This window comes from Pinus tabuliformis, chromosome 6 (assembly GCF_031772625.1).
Source record: "Pinus tabuliformis cultivar Carrire ecotype Pingquan chromosome 6, CPIR1, whole genome shotgun sequence".
Taxonomy (NCBI): Eukaryota; Viridiplantae; Streptophyta; class Pinopsida; order Pinales; family Pinaceae; genus Pinus; species Pinus tabuliformis.
In genome coordinates this window covers 437,978,539-437,998,196 of record NC_142292.1, presented here as the reverse complement: position 1 = coordinate 437,998,196, position 19,658 = coordinate 437,978,539, and the positions used below count along the sequence as shown (strand labels likewise).

The following is a 19,658-nucleotide window of genomic DNA, read 5'->3' as shown; positions in this document are numbered from 1 at the left end:
GGATTTTTATCATATGGAGCTCTCTTCTTTTTTTCAATTAACATTTGTTATGTCTATTTGTATGCACACTTAATCATAGGAATGAAGAACATATTTGTTTTCTCTTACCAACAATCATGGAGTATCTTGTTTTTCGTTTTGGTTTATGGGGAGCCTATTGTGGATTTGTGACTTCCATGAGCATCATAATAGTCGTTGATCAAAAGCCTTAATATTCTAATCAATGTCCAAAATGATCTTTATCATATGGAGGTCTCTCCTTTTGTGTTTTAATTGACATTTGGCATGCCCATCTGTAGGCACCCTTAGTCACAAGTATGAAGCACATCAAATTAAAACTTAGCACATATTATCTTCTATGTTAACCTAGGTACATTTTATTCACCAAAAAACAAATTATTTAGTGGTTTTTAATAAATAAATGGTATATTATTACTTTAATCCTTGGTATGAAAAATCAATGAACAATCCTTTGGTGTTCTTTCTTTGGAAAATCAAATTCTATGCATCCACTCACTTTATTAGTAAATTTTCACATCAAACTCTATTAAGTATATCATATACATGTTACACGGGTGGGACTACTTGCAAACCTATTCCAAACACCAAAAGTCCACAGGCCGGAGTTAGTGATGGGACTTGCTTTCATATTGTTTGTATCCTCCTACACTACAGGCATATGGGTGACGCCTCTAGAGATTTGGACACGGGTGGGACTACTTGCAAATCGATTCCAGACACCAAAACTCCAAAGGTCGGAGTTGGTGATGGGACTTGCTTTCATATTGCTTGTGTCCTCTTACACTGCGAGTGTATGGATGACGCCTTCAGAGATTTGAACACAGGTGGGACTACTTGCAAATCAATTCCAAACACTAAAGCTCGGTCGGATTTGGTGATGGGCCTTGCTTTCCTATTACTTGTATCTTCCTACACTACGAGCGCATGGGTGATGCCTCTAGAGATTTGAACACGAGTGAGACTACTTGCAAATCGATTCCAAACATCAAAACTCCAGAAACCAGAGATGGTGATAGGACTTGCTTTCATATTGTTTGTATACTCTAACTCTAGTAAACTCTTATCCTAAGTAACCAGATTCGTTATAAAGGGGCCACGTGTTCGAATCCTACGAATCGGACACAATTTGTTGGGGATTCGAATCCCAAAAGGGGACACGTCGTGTCCTAATGGGATTCATATGAATCTCGTACGAATCCCATTAGGACACAACGTGTCCCGATTCTAGGATTCGAATCCCCTAAATTGATATCCGCGCGCATAAAAAAAGGCGTTGTTCCTTATGTTTTTTACCATATTTCTCTTTCACTTTGGCATACTTTGAGCTGTGGGCAAGGAGCTAAGGGTTTGGAGCAAGGAGCTAAGGGTGTGGAGCGTTCAGCAAGGAGATTTAAGCACCAGGTTGAGTTGGCATTAGCCAACATGGATCTCAATAATCCAGTGCTAGAACCTGTTAGATTTGATGACAATGATATTTTAGAGGGGTCATCCTCCACACCAGCAGATGCAAATGCGACTATGGATACAAGGGAGGAGGAGGATGCAGAAGAGAGCAGTGGTGACCATGATGATGAGGACATTGATGCTGATTCTGAGGATTGATGACTCATGAGTGATGGGCTACCTATTGCCTTGAGGCTTGCATACCTGTAGTTGTTTTATATTTTCTATTTCTATTTGCCATTGGCATTGCACCAACACTACCTATATGACACATTTTGATTTGATGACTTGTGAGAAAACTACAGTTGTCAATGTCTTTATCTTACTATCTTGTCGTTGTAAGTTGTCTTTCATTTATGAATCATGAATTATGTGACCACTGACATCTATTTGAATTTTGTATGTACTATGCATGCTATAGATGAAATTCTCTGTTTGAAATCAATGAATTTGTATCATTAATTAGAATTTGTGTAAGAAATATCTAATTTTTAATATATATATATATATCATATGTGTCCTGTTCCGGAGGGTCAACGTGTCTAAATCCGACACTCAAATCCCCGTATCTTACAAATCTCGAATCCCCATGTCAAGTGACTTACGGCCTATCTTATAATAAATTATCTTCTTTTAAACCTAAATTAAACCTACCCATTTAAAAAAAAACAAAAAAACAAAAAACAAAATAAACAAACATCTATATCGGGTTATACTAATCTATTTTAATATTTCACCCCTGCTTTACCACATATGCTACCATATATTCGGTATAGACCTTAAAATGACCTGTTATTATTTCTTTACAAAATAAATAGAAAATTAAGAACAGCAAAAGTCTACAGTGAGCTACTTAACCTACAATCTAATAATAACAACAAAAGTGTACAGTAAAGTATACTTACCGTCTAATAAAACTGATTCAGTAATTTAAATTTAAATATCCAAAACAGTACTGAAAGGTGTATGGAAATTTATATGACACTGTCACACGTATTTGTTCAATGTTCAATGATTTTTAAAGCGATTTACGCATGAGGAGCAATCTCACAGTCAAATTCAAATACAGGTTTAACCTGTTCACATCCTTCCAGCTTATATCAAATAAACGGAAGTGAAAAGAATACAAGCTACTCCCATCACTGTATACAAAGAATTTCATGACAAAGGGTGTAATTTTGCACATCAGGTATGATTGTCCAATTACAACCTCTGTCAAATTTGTATGAATACATTTATTCCAATTTGCTTCACTATATGCTTATGAGAACGTTCACTTTCAGTGTCCGCTTAACCAGAGAAGACAATTTAAAGAACAGCATCTTCACCGGAAGAACATTTCGTCTTTAAATTGGCAATTTTGGCCTGGTTAAACTAAGGAATTCAAGGTTATTATTTATATCAATACGATATTTTGGAATAGAATTGGTGACCGAAAAATTTATACTTGATTCTGAACTAATATTTTTATTGTAAAGGACTATACATGAGGGGCATAAATTATGGCTCCTGAGAAGCCTGCTTCTAGAAAAAAGAGATTATCTCCGAGTGAGATTTAGTATTACAACCAGATGTGTGATTTAGTAACACTAGAACGTGCGTTTTAAAAAGACGAGTGACTATCCCAGTCACTGCTCCTCCAAGTATATCGAGTGAGATGCAGCAAGGAGAGCAGCTCCAATACCCGAGCCATCCTTTGAATGATCTATAACCACACTTTCTGAGATCTTGGTTCCAAGCAATTCTATAACTGCATTTTGCAGATATTCTCGGAAGAGGGGGTAGTGTTCATAAAGCCCCCCATCCATTGCAACAACGGTCCTCTTTTTTCCTGCAGCTTCATTTACATTATCTCTTCCAATCTTTTTCAATATTCCAACCACCCCAGCTCCGGCCAAACGGGCACCGCGTTCTGCTACAATGCGGCAAAGTTCAACAACAATTTTTCGAGTACTCGTTGAAGAGTATGGAATCTGAATGGCATGCAGAAAGGATACAAATCAATACATTTTACATCAAGACTATGAATCATTTATGTTACCAATTTTAATTGCTGTAAGAGAAGGTGTTGTTTGTATGTACTAAGGCGAGTGAGAGTAACAGTGCATCAAATCTAGATGATGCTTTTGGGTGTGTTAAATAAGGACATTAGAGGAGAACCATCTCTACCCCGATATGATATGCTGCATGAGGGTGTGAAGCTTAAGGGTGCATGTGTTGAACTCCCACAATTGTTCAATGTACTAAACATTGAAAATCAACATATGCAACCTCAAATTGCATATCAGACCTAGTTTTAGATGGGTTTCTGCAAGATTTTTAAGTATCGACAAGGAAATATAGCGATTCTGAGTTCAACATGAAATGCAGAAAAACATACCCCCAAGACATCCTTTAATATTCTTCCGGCGACTTTGAAATCAGAAGAGGTGTCACTATGCATAGCAGATATATCTGGAGTCCTATACATTCCAGAAATGAGGTCAATGCAAAAATTAAAGTCAGTTAAAATTAAAAAATCAGTTGTTAATAACCAAAAGTGTTCTCCAATTGATATCCAACCATGTTGCTAATACTGAACATGATAAATTTAAAAATACATACTAGATTACAAACATAAAGATATAAATATGGACTTTGCAGTAAAACAAAATGTTCTTTACTAAAGAAAACAAAACTCAAATTCAATCACAAGGCAGGGGAATTACTGTCCAGATTAGGTAATAGTATACCATAGCCTATTCGATGAAGTTGGTTATTCTCTTTCAAGAAGATGAAAAACTAAAATGGCCAAAAAGCAAGGTTTCAGATGAACTATCCAGTGTGAGTGCAGGGGTTGCATTTCAAAAAATGAAATCGATGCCCATATAAGTAGGGTTTTTCTTTTTATCAAGGTTGACAAAGGGGAATAATGAGATTTTACCATCCATTCCCTTGTTATCCCTGGCAAATGCATGGTTCATTTCACAATTTTATGGGCCTGTCTTCTCTGATCAGACATAACAAAAAAGGAATTCCCTACATTACAGGAGGTTCAAAACATGGCATGTAGTAGGAAAATTCCCGAGGGAGCAGAAACCCCTATCATGGAGGAAGTATGAAGTGGTGAAGAAAGAAGTTAAAGAAGAAACATCATATTGCTAATATTAAAAATAACAAATTTGAAATTATATATTAGATTACAAGCATATAGATATAAATATGGACTTCGCAGAAACACAACATTTTCTCTTATTAAAGAAAATAAAATTCAAATTCAATCACAAGGCAAGGGAATTACATTCCAGTTTAGGTAGTAGTATATACTATATAATAGCCTATTCAACCAAATTGGATTTCTCTTTCATGAAGATTAATAACCAAAATGGCCAAAAAGAAGGTTTCATATGAACTATAAAGTTTGAGTACAAGGGTGACATTTCAAAAAAATGATATCGATGCCCATACAAGTAGGGTCTTCCTTTTTATCACGGTCAGCAAACGGGAATAATGGGCTTTCACAATTCATCCCATTGTTACCTCTTTAAAATACGTGGTTCATTTCACAATTTCATAGGCCTTTCTCTTCTTTGACCAGACAACAAAAAAAGGAATGCCGAACCTTACAGGAGGTTCAAAGCATGGCATGCAGAAGGAAAATACCCAGAGGAACAGAAACCCCTACCATGGAGGAAGTGCAGGGCATGACGGTGAAGAAAGAAGCTAAAGAAGGAACACTTGGCTTAGAATGATGACATATCACTGAATGCATTTGGATGGTCAGATAAGGGTCATTTAATGAGTACTCGACTCCATGGGTAAAGGAAAAACATCTGGTCGCTTGATCGTGAATATACCCACTTTTAAGAGGGATGTTCTGTACAGTAAAGCATTTAAAGCATGTTAAATTCATTTTATGGAGCATTACACATTATTCAATGTATATGAGGCATGTTTCCTCTTTGAAGAGAACTTTTGCAGGTAACGATATAATTTTTAATCCATTTTCATATATTTGGAGGCATATTTCATTTTTTGAGGTTTTGCAGGTAATTGAAGGCCTTTTCTCCATATTTGGAGATGTATTTTGCCTTCGACGGATTTGAAGTGAGAACATTTTGTTTGAGGCATTTTCCACATATTTGGAGGAGAGATCTTTTTATGAAGAAATGCCATGTGGCAATGTGGCAATGTGGCAATGTGGCATTGTTGACATGGTTAAACCCTCAAATGAATAATAAATGCATGTTTTAAAAGGATCTTATGAAAGAAAACTCAAAACGAAAACTCAAAGAGAATTTTGGGGCCTTCTAAAAAGAAATATTATTTTATGAAATATAGTTTGATTGGAAGGATATAAATAAAGGAGAGATTCATTTGCTAAAGGTATGGATGGAAGCATAGGAGATCCCCTCCAAGCTTAGTTTTTTTGTAAAGGAAGTTAAGGAGCATTTCAACATGATGCTCTTCATCTTTCTTAAACTCTTATTGGGTTGATTTGATGGCTGAAAATCACTTGCACAAATATGCTAATATAAATTTTGAAAAATGACAGTGTGCTCCAATCACAAGACATTAAGGTTGATGTGAGACGCTCTCTTTTTCTTGTTGTAATGATTGTGCTTATTGAAGGATATTTGCTTGTAATTTCTTAAGTAGGGCTGTCCACTCTATTCTTTGAGGGTTGCCCTATAGCTAGAGTTGAAAGTAAAGTGTGGCACATTCAGGCCCTCTTGATCTTTGGTCAAATCACACTTGAAGAATGACTTATTATTGGTTGTTCATTAAATAAGAAGAGTTCCTTATTTTGTCTACTTCATTTATCGTTCCATATGTGGCTGTCCTTTGATTATCCATGTTTGCATGTTATTGCTTGACTAATTTTGTACTTGTTGTGGGATGAATCTTTGGAAGGGTCTTATTTTAGTTTTTTTGCATATTGACGTAGATCCATGTGGTTGATTAGAGCATGTTTGTAATAGCCTAACCATACCTCCTACCATATTATTCTAATTGTCATGACTGTTGATCCTGACTCCACCATTCAATTGAATAGGCATCGGTCTTAACAATCCACCCTCCTTAAATTCTAAAGGGTTTTGCACCCTTGTGCCAGAAAAGAACTAGCTTAAGTGAAAGGGAGAGTTGGTGTAGTGATAATGAGCAACCTTCTTAAGTGCCTCCAGGGTTGCACTTCATTCAAGGACATGAATATCTTTGAGTGCAGGTTTGAGAGGTAATAAATTGCCACTATTTCCAAGGACAAAGTCTAGTTCCTCATATTGAATACACTGGCAGCTGGCTAAGGTGATTTAATGAAAGCATTTCCATGAAGATTTCTTTCTCAAATGGCAACCCCACATAGGAACAAAGCTCTGTTCTAGAAGATTTTGAAGTGACTTGTTATTTGTAGAGGTGAAGACATCCAACAAATTTGAATACTCGCTTAGGTACTCCAGTGATATTGAAATAAGGTATGCTTCTCTTATGTCTTTGAAATTTTCATATTAGTTATTCATATTGAAGACTTGGAAGTGAACAGAAATGGAATTGCCTCCCTGGGAGGCCGAGTGGTATGCTCCATTTGATTTCTCAAGTATGTTGTCCATGAGGATGCCACGATGAAAAATTTCATATGTACTTTGGAATATTTTGCAAAAGCATGGTTTGAAAGGCTTGGTATGTTAGATAAACTTGACCCGGTGGTGGAGTTAAGGTTGTGTCAATTGTGGTTTTGGGCACCTAGTATTGGTGACTTATGGTATTGAGTTGATGGTATTACATGTAGTTGAAGTTGTTAAAAAGCTTGGGTATTCTCCATTGTGTTGAGACAAAGTTGAGCAGTGAAAGCTCAGGTTGTTGGCCGGCTTGGCTATGTTTTAGCCAAGGAAAATAATAGATCTATTGATGGTTGGTTTTTCCCCAATTGGCATTTTCCAAGATAAATCATGGTGTATATGGTTTGTATATTGTTGCTTGATTATTATATTTATTTCTCTCATAATGTTTTGAAAGAATAAAAAGATTGTTAGATAAACATGCCCTGGTGGTGGAGTTGAGGTTGTGTCAACAATTATGGTCAACAGTTGTGGTTTTGGGCACCGAGTATTGGTGACTCATGGTATTAAACTCACGGTATTACATGTAGTTGAAGCCGTTAAAAGGCTCGAGGATTCTCCAATATATTGAGCCAAAGTTGAACAGTGAAAGCTCAAGTTATTGGCCGACTTGGCTATGTTTTAGCCAAAGACAATAATAGATCCATTATTGGTTAGTTTTTACCTAGTTGGATTTTTTGGGATAAATCATCATGTACATGGTTTGAATATTTGTTACTTGATTATTATATTTATTTCTCTCCTAATGTTTTGAATCATAACAAACGGTATCAGAGCCACGGGAACTTGTAGTCACGACGGTTTGCTAAGCCAGTTTAAAAGATAAATTCAACGAAGCATCATGCAAGGTTCAAGGCTACCAATCTATTTTATCAGGATGAGAAGAAAGAATGGCAGTTGCATCACAAGAAGAAGTCCAAGAACTTGACTTGTCAGTTAATGTCGAGCGCTGAATAACAAGCAGATAATATCGAGATACTTCTCCTAGGCCTGGTATTCAAACTGACGGGCGATGATACGATATTATACCGCCTACGTGTGCATGTAAAAAACTGGGTTATGTCCGGCGGTCCTCGCGATGGAAAAGTAATTCCATGTGCGTTGGGCGGGACCCATGAATTTTGAACATGCGACGTGTGCTTCAAAGGGGCCGAGGATATTCCTAGAGGCGGCGGTTGCTATTTACAGGGCAGCAGAGTAGTATGAGGGCCTCTTGAACATGGTGGTGTTTTGTTATCATTTAAAAAAGGTTGCGTTCAAGAAAATCCAGGGTGTGTTTGCCAGAAAGAGAGCTGCAGAAACCGGTAAACTGAGTTGTAATTAGGGGAAGGAGGTGCCTTCCCAGGATGTTGTTGTGATGATTTAGACATGTGATGGAAGCAGCAGCAGCTACACAGATATTGACCCAGAACCATTGCTCTCTCTTTTCTTTTCTTTTTTTAAACTCGAAAGTTGTGTTTTTTTTTTTCAGAGACTAGTTAGAGAAATTGCGCTAGATTTTAAGAGGGGTCTGTGTTTGCTCCAGATGAATTCCCACAAACATGGATTGTGACAAGTTACATTTGGTGCACTAACACTCAAAGGGATTGAGCCATGGAGGAACTGAGGAGCGAAGCTGGGAACTACAATGAAGGTTGGTTGTGATTCAGGCCACCAATAAGCTGTCGAGGCACCGGAAACTTATCTAAACATTAAACTGAATGCATGGGATTTGTTTGAGGACGACAATGAAGAGATCAAGGCGAATGTCGAAGAGGATAATGGATCCCATTGCTACAACCATTGAGGAATTGGTCGATGAGGATAATGGATCAGAGAATCCATGAAATTTAGGACAATAATGTGGGGTTTGTCATTCATTGTTAAATAATTTAATTGAGTATGCTTTATTTGTTGAGGGTCGAATGGCATAACACGGTCACGTGATTGCTAGGCTTAGCTTGTGATGAGAGTTGGAGCAAGAAGATAAAAAGTGGTTGGTTGGAGTTTTAATCCTAGGGTTTGCTGAGGCAATAAGGATCTTCATATACATTTAATTATGTGTAAGGAAAAAAGGGAAATTTTTTGTTGAATTGGTGTGTTAGGATGTTCTGATACAAGAAATAGTTAAGTATAACTTGGTCTAGTATAGAGTTAGGTAAAGTATGTTTTTTTACTATGTACTTTTGTAACTTACAATCTGACGGTCACGATATGTAGTGATCTAACGGTTCATTCTCTCCTCAGTATTACCGACACTTGATCTGTGGCTTAACACCCGATTGGTCCATGATCTCTATTTAAAGAGCATGGAGAATCATTTGTAGGGTAACCATTCATGAGAGAAACTTATGTAAATTTTCATTCTTTTATTAATAAATTGTCTGAAGTGGTCGCGTTGGCTCAAGCCGTGGACTATTTCCCTCTTTGAAAGTTTTAACCACATAAAAAACACTGGTGTATTGATCTATGATCCATTTGTGAGTGGTGTCCTTTAGTGTTCTATCTGAAGAACTTACCCTGTAAATTCCTACATGGTATCAAATCCAAGTTGAGGGCCGCATTCATTGGTGATCGAAATCTGAAGCCGGTAGAACTGCATCTGACTGCCATTTCCTAGATCTACTGTTTTTGACTGCTTTCGGGCCGAGAGGACTGCTCTATTGTGTTAGAAGCATCTGTTCCAGTGAGGAACCCTTTTCATTTCACGCGAAAAGGTTTCCGGTAGCCCTAGCTACGTCATTTTTAAGATTTGGAGGTATACAATGTTTATTTGCAGTTTTTAGTTATTTTCTCTCTGTTTATTTCGGTTTATTTAGCTCTTTGTTTTTTTTACTACTGGATCTATACCTTTCATTTCTACGTATTCTCTTTGCCGCGCGACTCTGTGCAATCTAGGCAAATCAGAAACAGAAAGGAAAGATTTTTCTCATGCGTATGCTCTTTTCCGCCGCGCCTTAGTGTGATCTTGAAAAATCAGAAACATTGAGGAAAATATTTAATTTCCGGCTAAAGGTAACTTCAAGCCGCAAGGTTGTTTTTTTTATATGTCCGTGTTGGATTTTGTGTTTTTTGTTTTGTAGGAAAAAAAGAGCTTTCCCAAGTAAGCACGCACCCCAAAGCTTCAGTGACTAAAAGAAAAAAGAAAAAACCCCTTCCTCTTTTCCAAAAATTACTAACCTTTTAATCTAGCTCACTTGTTCCAAACCTACTTTATGAGAATAGAGGTCTTGAGTTCAAGTCTTTTTTTGTGTTGAGCTAATTCGATTAAGTATGGAAAGAGAGCGGATTTTTTTAAATATAACATTATCATTCATTTCCGCACATTCTCGCACTTCGTTGACATTCAACAACTTTTCTTCAAAAAGCCATAACTTCTTCATCCGAAAGCCGTTTTTTTTTTAATCAGCCTATTTTTTCGAAATCTTTCCATTGGAGCACTTATTTTCAACATCTACAACTTCAATTTCTGTTAAAATGGAAAGTCCATGCCAAGTTATTCTTGACAGCACCAACTACTTCCAATGGTGGTCCTACATTGTGGATTTACTTAGAAGTAAATGTCTTTACAGAATAGTCTCAGGCCGAAAAACCAAACCGAAAGATGAAGATAAGGCAGCCAAATGGGAAAATAGGCAAGATCAAGCACGTGGGTTGATAGGGATGTCTATTTCTCCAGACCTTAGATTCCATATTGAAGAACTTGATACTCCTAATGAAGCAATGAAACAGATCACTAAAGTTTTTGGAATTAAAAATGAACTTAGAGCCCATCAACTAGAAAATGAGTTGCTTACATGGAACCCCAATAATTTTTCTTCCATTGAAGATTTTTTGTCCAAGTTCAAGACCTTTAGACTTCTCTTGGAAGATTTTCTGTCCAAGTCCAAGTTCAAGAACCTTGTTCAAGTCTCTACGAGGATTGATGACTATGAGGCCGTATTGGGGATGGAGTTCATGAAACAGTACGAGGCTATGGTCGTACCACATTTGAGGAAACTCTTCATTTATGATGGACGGGAAGATGTACTCATTGGCATTCCAACCATTGGTGTGACAAAGCCTAATCATAAATTAGGAGGTATGCAAATGGAAGAAAAGGAGAAGGTGAACAAGCGGTTGTCTACCGTTGAGACAAAGCTTGTGGAGCAGTCATTAGTCATCCGATCACTTTCAGATAGCATCTTGGACTTGTCAAGAAGGCTAGAGCTGGTGGAGGACAATGATGATGATGTTGATGAGGTATATGTGAGGCCGAACATCCAGAAGGAAGATCGGGAGGCATATCTACAAAGGATGGAGTTTGAGGATCCTGACAAATGGATTGAGCTGATTAGTGAGAGAGAGCCACCTGGCTCCTCCCCCTCCACATCTTCTTAGATGACATAGAAGATGGGGCTCATTGTTGGCTGCTCAAGGCAGTGAGCCCTTAGACATGTTTTGAGCAGGTATGGTGATCATGACATGCGGCAGAAAGATGGGGTTCCCATGGACCTGAGCATGGGATCGTGGAGATGAGTGTTGACACATGGCTAGGATGTGTAGCACTTGTTGATGTACATGGGCAGTTTGCACATGGAGATGACTTGATGGAGGCGGGTCCTTATATATGTTGCAGTGATGTCTGCCTTATATGGAGGAGTCTACATCATGGTCGATGCAGTCTTGGTGGAGAGCTACTGAGATGGTGTGTTGTCGAGGACGACAACGATTTCGGGTGGAGGAGGATGTAAGGCCCTCGAGTCCTGGGCAGACACGAGGCGGGCGAACATCCCTTTACCCGGCGGTTGGACCGTGGGCACGACCCGGGCGGGCGCCCTTGCACGGTGGGCGGGCACGACGAGCCGAGGCGCAGGTGCGGTCACTCGGCGAGCCGAGGTGCGGTCACCCGACCCGGCGGACGAGCTGACGAGTTGAGGTTCGGGCGCAGACACCCGACGAGCTGCGGACGAGCTGCGGCGAGTTGATACGCGGGTGCGGTCACCCGACCCGGCGGACGAGCTGACGAGTTGAGGTTCGGGCGCAGACACCCGACGAGCTGCGGCGAGTTGATATGCGGGTGCGGCCACCCGACCCGGCGAACAGGCATGGCGGTTGAGGTTCGGGCGCGACGAACCGACGAGCCGATGCGTTAGGCAGAAGGGCGACCCGTGGGCGACCCGCGCACGATGGGCGGGCGACCCGTGGGCGACCCGCGCCCGATGGGCGGACGACCGAGCGACAGACATATGCGATGGACGGTTATGTGGTGAACGCGGGTATGGTTCGACGAAGGCGCGATACAACATGGGCGGCACGGTTCGAGCAGCGGACGGCGAGTGCGGAGGAAGGGCGACCCGGGCGGGCGCCCCTTCACACGACGGGCGGACAATGCGACAGCAACCGGGCAGCGTGCGACAAAGGGCGGACAGCAGTGCGACGTAAGGGCGAGCTGGCTGCGACGTTATGGGGCGCACATATTACACTTAAGAATTATGCGATGGAGTTTTGCAGACTTTATAAGGGGCGTAGGGAGGCCTTGCACTTGGGCAAAGGCCGACCTACTAAAACGTAAAGTAGGGGCTCCTAAGCATGAATTATGGGGTCGGCCCAAGAGGCATGACACCCCTTCACCAAATGATAGCAAGCCTATATATAGATGGCGCAGAGGCTCCATTTGGACATCAAGCAAGTTCGATCATCTCTTCTGCGACTTAGAGCGAGGGGTAAAAGGAAGTGCGCAGTTTTGAGCTGCGCATAGCTCATGCGCTGAAGCAGAAAGGCGCAGTTTTACCGGGACTTGGCAGAGGTCGTACGAAGGTCATTCTAAAGGCAGTTTTGGTGCGGAACTGATTTGGAGGAGTTCTGGTGGCTCGGGTGAGCACGCTCCTACCAAGTGAGGTTGGCATGTATATGCAAAGGCTGTCTTGCCGTGATTGTAATAATTTCTAAGTGTTGGCCTTGGACTTTGCCAGGCACACTTGTATGATGTATTATTGAAATCTTTCATAATATATTATTATCGGGCGGACTCGTTCGGGAGTTGCCCCTCCCTCTATAATTGTATGCAATTGTTATGTTCTTGGTTTAATTGCATATTGGTTATGAACGTGTATGAAGATTAATGCATTTTACTTAATTGAGAAAGATGAATTAAGTATGTTAATTTCTAAGAAAGAAGATGGTAACCTTATCTATTCCATTCTTACTAAGTTGGGACCAGCATACACTGTGTTTGTTTCCACCTTCCATTCTACAAGAGAAGCCTTCATTTCTCAAAAAAAAGATTACAAGTCCCCTTCCTTTGATGCATTTTGTGATTCTTTAATAAGAGAACAAGAAAAACTCTTACACCTTAGTCTTCTTAATCTTAGAAACTCTTCTAAGAAAGCCTTAGCCTCCCAACAGCAACCAAATTCAAAGAATCTTAAAAAGCTGTATCCTAAAAAGAATGGTCCTAAACCAAACAAGGGCCCTAAGCAATTTCAGCCTCAAAATGAAAAACCATTTCAACAAAATGATAAGGCAAATAAAAACGAAGGGAAGAAGATTGATAGACATTGCCACTTTTGTAATCGAGATGGCCACTTAGAATCCAAATGCTTTAAGAAGAAGGAAGCCTTGGAAGCAGCAATGAAGAAGCATAACATCCATGTGGAGCACTCTTCAACTTCAACTTCATTTTTAGGAATAGCAATTTTTGCATGTGGTTGTCAAACATCTCAGTCTGGATATGCACTAAATGTATCTTCTTCTTCTAATTCTCATGAGTGGCTCATTGATTCTGGAGCTTCTTATCACATGGCCAAAAACAAAGCCATGTTTTCTTATTTAAATGATTGTAACACCAAAAATATGTATGTTGGTGATAATAGATCTCTTAGTGTTATAGGGACTGGAACTGTTCATATAGACAATGGTCAATTTAATGATGTATTATGTGTTCCAACCTTATCCTACAACCTTCTATCTGTATATCAGATAACTCAATTAGGTGAAGATAAAATCATTGAATTTTCACCTCACGATGTTGTAATTAAGGACCTAAGAGATCCTAGACAGATTTTAGCTACTGGCATTGTTGATGATTCTACAAGGTTGTATAAGTTTAACAACTTTGGGTCATCAAATCTTCACTCAGTGTTTGTTGCTCATAATGATGAAGTGAACAAACTTTCGCATGAGCGATTTGGTCACTTAAACTATCGCTCCCTTCAGAATCTATGTAAAGAAAATATGGTGACAGGTCTTCCAATGGTATCTTGTAGAGATGGTGTTTGTTCTAGATGTGTACTCGAAAAACATCATCAAGATAGTTTTGAAAAATGTGCCTCTTGGCACGCCTCAGCCCCTTTACAGCTTGTGCATAGTGATTTATGTGGTCCACTTCCAGTGGTTTCATTCTCTGGCTACAAGTATTTCTTAATTTTCATTGATGATTTCTCCAGAGGCACTTGGGTATACTTTTTAAAACTCAAGAGTGAAGTATTTAACATGTTCTTGGCCTCTAAGGCCTTTGCTGAAAAACAATCTGGACATCAAATTCTTAAGCTAAGATCTGATAATGGCGGAGAATATGTTAACAACAAATTCATCAACTTTTGCACTGAGAATGGAATTCAAATGCAACATACTGTTCCATATACTCCACAACAAAATGGTGTTGCTGAAAGGAAGAATTGCACCTTAAAGGAAATGGCTAATTGTATGCTTCAATCTAAAGGACTTAGTCTTAATTTTTGGGCAGAAGCAATTAATTGTGAAAATTACATAATAAATTGCACTCCTACTAAGGTTTTAAAGAATATCTCTCCAGAAGAAGCATGGAACTCAATTAAACCAAATGTAAGTCACTTTCGTGTTTTTGGAAGTGAAGCATGGGCCCATTTTCCAGATGAGAAACATAAAGCTTTATAACCTAAGAGTGAAAAATGTATTTTTGTTGGATATTCTGAAGATGTCAAAGGATATAGACTTATTCCACTTAAGTCCAAAAATGTTATCATTAGAAGAGATGTAAAGTTTGCTGAAAATATATCGGCCTACGAGCCTAGTTCGGCAGATGTGCCACCTCTCTCTATCTCTTCTACTTTTGAAAATATTTATTCTTCAGATGATGAAAGCGAGAATGACAATCCTCCCCCACCTTCTCAGGATCCTCCTTCAACTCCTCAGCTTCCAAAATGGGTCTGTGCTACTCGAAATGCAGCAGGTGCTCTTGCCGGTGATCCTACAGATCAGCAACGTACATGTTCTCAGTTCGATAGAGCCTCTTCTTTACTGGCTTAAGCTTCAGTGAATTATGATCCTGACACCTTTACAGAAGCTTCAGCCCATCCAGATTGGGACGCAGCTATGAATGAAGAATATCGTTTATTATTGACAAATGATACATGGGATCTTGTTCCTCTACCAAAGGGACGAAAACTTGTTAGATGCAAATGGGTTTACAAAACCAAGTATGGACTAGATGGAAAAGTTGATAGACATAAAGCTCGTCTTGTTGCTAAGGGCTTTTCACAAGTTGAAGGCATTGACTATACTGGAACCTTCTCCCCTGTTGCCAAAATGAACTCTATCCGCCTTGTTCTTTCCCTTGCTGCCTCTTTCAAATGGGAAGTCCATCAGATGGATGTTAAATCTACCTTCTTGCAAGGGGACTTGCATGAAGAACTCTATATGGAACAACCTCTTAGCTTTATACAAACAAACTCCAACCTTGTATGTTGGCTTAAGAAATCCATTTATGGTCTCAAGCAAGTTCATTGGGCTTGGTATGCCAAAATGGATAACTGGCTTTTCTAGGTGTCATTCTGACAATACTGTCTACACCAAGAAAGTGGGCAAGTCTCTTATCATTCTTGTTCTTTATGTTGATGATCTTATCCTCACTGGTAGTGATCCCAACCTTATAAACCATGTGAAGTCCAGCCTTAAAAAGAAGTTTGAAATGACAGACTTAGGATATTTGCATTATTTTCTTGGTCTTCAAGTCTTGCAATCCAAGGAAGGTATTTCCCTTTCCCAGTCCAAGTGTGTCTGTGATCTTCTATGCCATTTTCACATGGAAGACTGTAAGACAACCCCTTCTCCCTTTCAGTCTGGAGCCAAACTTCCAGTCACTTGTGCTTCCCCTAAATTTGATGCTACCTTATACCGTCAACTTGTAGGAAAACTTTTGTATCTGACCCATACTCGTCATGACCTTTCGTTTGTTGGCCTTATTGCTCGGTTTATGCAAAACCCACATGAAAGTCATTGGAAAGCAGCTAAAAGAATACTTTGTTATGTTCGAGGTACAGTTCTGTTTGGGATTCATTATAGTGCAGAAGCATCTCCTCTATTGGTTGGTTTCACTGATTCTGATTGGGCTAGTGACCTTGATGATCGGAAGTCTACTGCAGGTTATGTGTTCACTCTTGGTTCAGGACCTATTACATGGGCTTGCAAGAAACAAAGTGCCATTTCTCTTTTTTCAGCAGAAGCAGAGTATCATGGTGTTGTAGAAGTTTAGTAAGGAATCCCTATGGCTTCGTCAAATCCTGTCAGAGTTTGACTTTCAGCAGCAGCATCTGACTACACTTTGGTGTGATAATCAAAGTGCCATTCAACTATGCAAAGATCCAGTCCAACATCAGCACAGTAAACACATTGAACTGCACATGCACTTCATCGAAAAGCTCATTCACGACCATGTTCTTGAAGTGCAATATTGTTCAACAGATGATCAAGTTGCAGACATCTTTACAAAGGCTCTCACAGAGGCGAAGTTTACTAAACTTCGATTTATGGTTGGAGTTCAGGAAGTTATCACTAAGGGGGGATGCCTCCTTCCTTCTCCTATTGTGTCATATTTGTGTTGGCATTATGATTCAAGTGTTGTCCTTGATGGCAACTCACTCAGAGGATGGTACAGGTGCTCAGAGGTTGGTACAGGTGATGGCAACTTAATCAGAAGACAGATCTCAGTACAGCATGCCAAGGAAGCTCATACACGCCGTTTTGTTAAGCCCAAGTCGCGTGTACACGCAAGTTCGATTCATAAAAAGCGCGTGTATGTGGAAAGGTTCCTTTGGTCCATGGTGGTTAGTCCTTGGAAGTTGTGCCTATGATTTCGGACCATTGTGTCTCGACGGGCGTGTCGATCCCTAGTTTTGAAGTTGATGGTATTGTGTTACTATGGTTTTGGCTCTTGGTATTGAGCTAGGCCTAAGACTATATAAGGAGAAGAAGATCATTAGGCAAAATCATCTTTCGACAAGGCTTGAATATCTAAGAGAGAAAGAGATCTGATATGCAGGTTCTGGGTTGCTTGATCTAAGCCAAGGAGAGATCACATCGGTTGATGGAAGACTAGATCTAAGGATAGATCGGGATCTAATGGTTTGAAATGCACTATCATGATATGGTTGATTATGCGTATTTCTAGATCTGCATATCGTCGCAATGTTACGTTTTGGATCTAACTAATGTCTGGTACAGCTGCAAATTGAGAAAGTTTATTTTTAGATCTGTACGCAGGTTGGCTTCGGTAAAAGCGCGTGTATACGCGGGTTTTGCTCATTGAAGTAGCGTATATCTTTTGAAGTTTGATTTTGGGTTTACAGTGAGGTCTGACTGTTATTGCAGAGTTCTGTAGTCTGCTCTGTGTTCTGGTAACTGGTGATTGACAGGGTTCAGTGGTTCAGTGATTCAAAGTTTGGTTGTTTTATGCTTCAATGATCTGTTGTGGAAATTGAATGATTTGTGGTCTTCAGATTGTAATGTTGTGCTTCAGGAATATCCAAGTCTGAAAATGTATGAAAAGTGATATCTGAAAGAAGGAAGATTGTAGGTCAGCACCTACGTACTAGTATCTTGGCTAGTACAAGAGCAAAGGGGGTTGGAGCTCCCTTCCAAGGAAGTTTGGAGAACGAGAGAAGGTTGTAGCCTTCTGCAGGTTGTAGCCTGCGTACTGGTATAAGGCTGCACCAGTACAAAAGATTGTAAACTGAAGTTTCATATTAAAGAAAGATAGAGACAACTTGCAGCAGGTGGTTTTCACCCACATTGGGTTTCCACCTTATATCTTGGTGTTCATGTGTGTGGCTTTTTATCTGTTCTGTTATACTGCACATGTTTACTGTTAATGTGGTGAATAATGTCCTGATGCACTTAATTGAAGATTAAGCTAACTAAATTGTGAGTTTTCTTCTTATACGCTGTTTTACTTCGTCACAGTAGCGTGTACACGCTGGTTCACTTAACTGAAGTAGCGTATATGTTTCTGAGCATTTAAAAAGTTTGATTAATCTGATAATACTGATTCACCCCCCCTCTCAGTATTATTTCCAACAATTGGTATCAGAGCAGGTCCTTCAGAGAAGCTTGATCGCTTGAAGGAAGATCATTCATCATGAGCAACTACGAGAAAGAAGCATCAATCAGGCCACCGGTTTTTGATGGAACAAATTTCAATTATTGGAAGGTAAGAGTTACTGCATATCTTCAATCTCTTGGTACAGAAGTTTGGGACATTGTAGAAACAGGCTATGTTTTTCCTTCAGCTACTCCTACAGATCCAGCTGAGAAAAAGGCATATGAAACAAATGCAAAAGCAGTCAGTACTCTATTAGGAAGTATATCTCAAACAGAATTCATGAAGGTCATGCACTTCAAATCAGCAAAAGAGATATGGGACAAAATGATCACTAGCTATGAAGGAGATGAACAGGTAAAGCAAGCTAAACTTCAAACTCTCAGGATTCAATATGAGACCCTCAAGATGTATAATGATGAAAGTGTGGCTAATTATTTTCTTCGGGTAGATGAGATTGTTAATTGTATGAAAAATTTGGGTGAAGAAATAAAAGAGACTATAGTAGTTCAAAAGATTCTAAGATCATTATCCCCCAAGTTTGAATCTAAAGTATCTGCAATAGAAGAAAAGGAAAATCTCAAAGTTCTCACTATGTCTCAGCTACATGGAATTCTAACTGCTTATGAAATGAGAAAGGGAGGTCCATCAGACAGAAGGGAAGCTGCTTTTAAGGCATCAAGAAAAGAAGATTACTATGAAGCAAGCCATGTTCCAGAAGAAGAGGAAGAAGAATCAAATTTTGTCAGAAATCTTCAAAGGGGTGCTGGAAGGTTCAGAGGTAAGCTACCTTTCAAATGCTTTGCTTGTGGAAGAGTAGGTCATTATGCTGCAAAATGTCCTAATAAGGATAAAGGAAAAGAACCTGCTAGATGGAATAAGAAACAAAGTGCAAATAAGAAAAGCTACTACACCCATGAAGATAGTGATGGCTTATCAAACAGTGATGAAGATGAACAAGGTAATAAATATAAGCTATTAATGGCATTTGAAGATGATGATTATGAGGATGCTGTAGATGTGGATAATCTCTATAATGAAATTACTAGACTCAAGAGATGCATAGAAGAAAAGAGTGTGATCATTGATACTTTGCAATTTCAAATTGATGAAAAGGAAAAACATCTTGAAAAACTAGAAGGTGAAATTGTTGGTCTCAGAAAAGAAATTGAGAAAACAAAAGCTATTAATCTTAAGTTTGTCAAAGGATCTGAAACTTTGGATGAGATTATCAATGTGCAGCGGTCTCCTCTAAACAAGACAGGTTTGGGCTATAATGGAGA

General features: G+C 39.3%; 1 protein-coding gene across 1 annotated transcript in view; it reads right to left on the bottom strand.

The window, feature by feature from the left end:
* Window positions 1-2,889: 2,889 nt before the first annotated feature.
* Window positions 2,890-19,658, bottom strand: part of LOC149259175 (hexokinase-1-like) — a 60,078-nt gene continuing 43,309 nt past the window's right edge. Inside the window, exons 8-9 of the mRNA XM_089417610.1 lie at window positions 3,845-3,926; window positions 2,890-3,437 (exon numbers count right to left, since the gene is read on the bottom strand). Coding sequence (XP_089273736.1) covers window positions 3,093-3,437; window positions 3,845-3,926 — 427 coding nt within the window. The 3' untranslated portion in view covers window positions 2,890-3,092. The remainder of the gene's footprint in view (window positions 3,438-3,844; window positions 3,927-19,658) is intronic.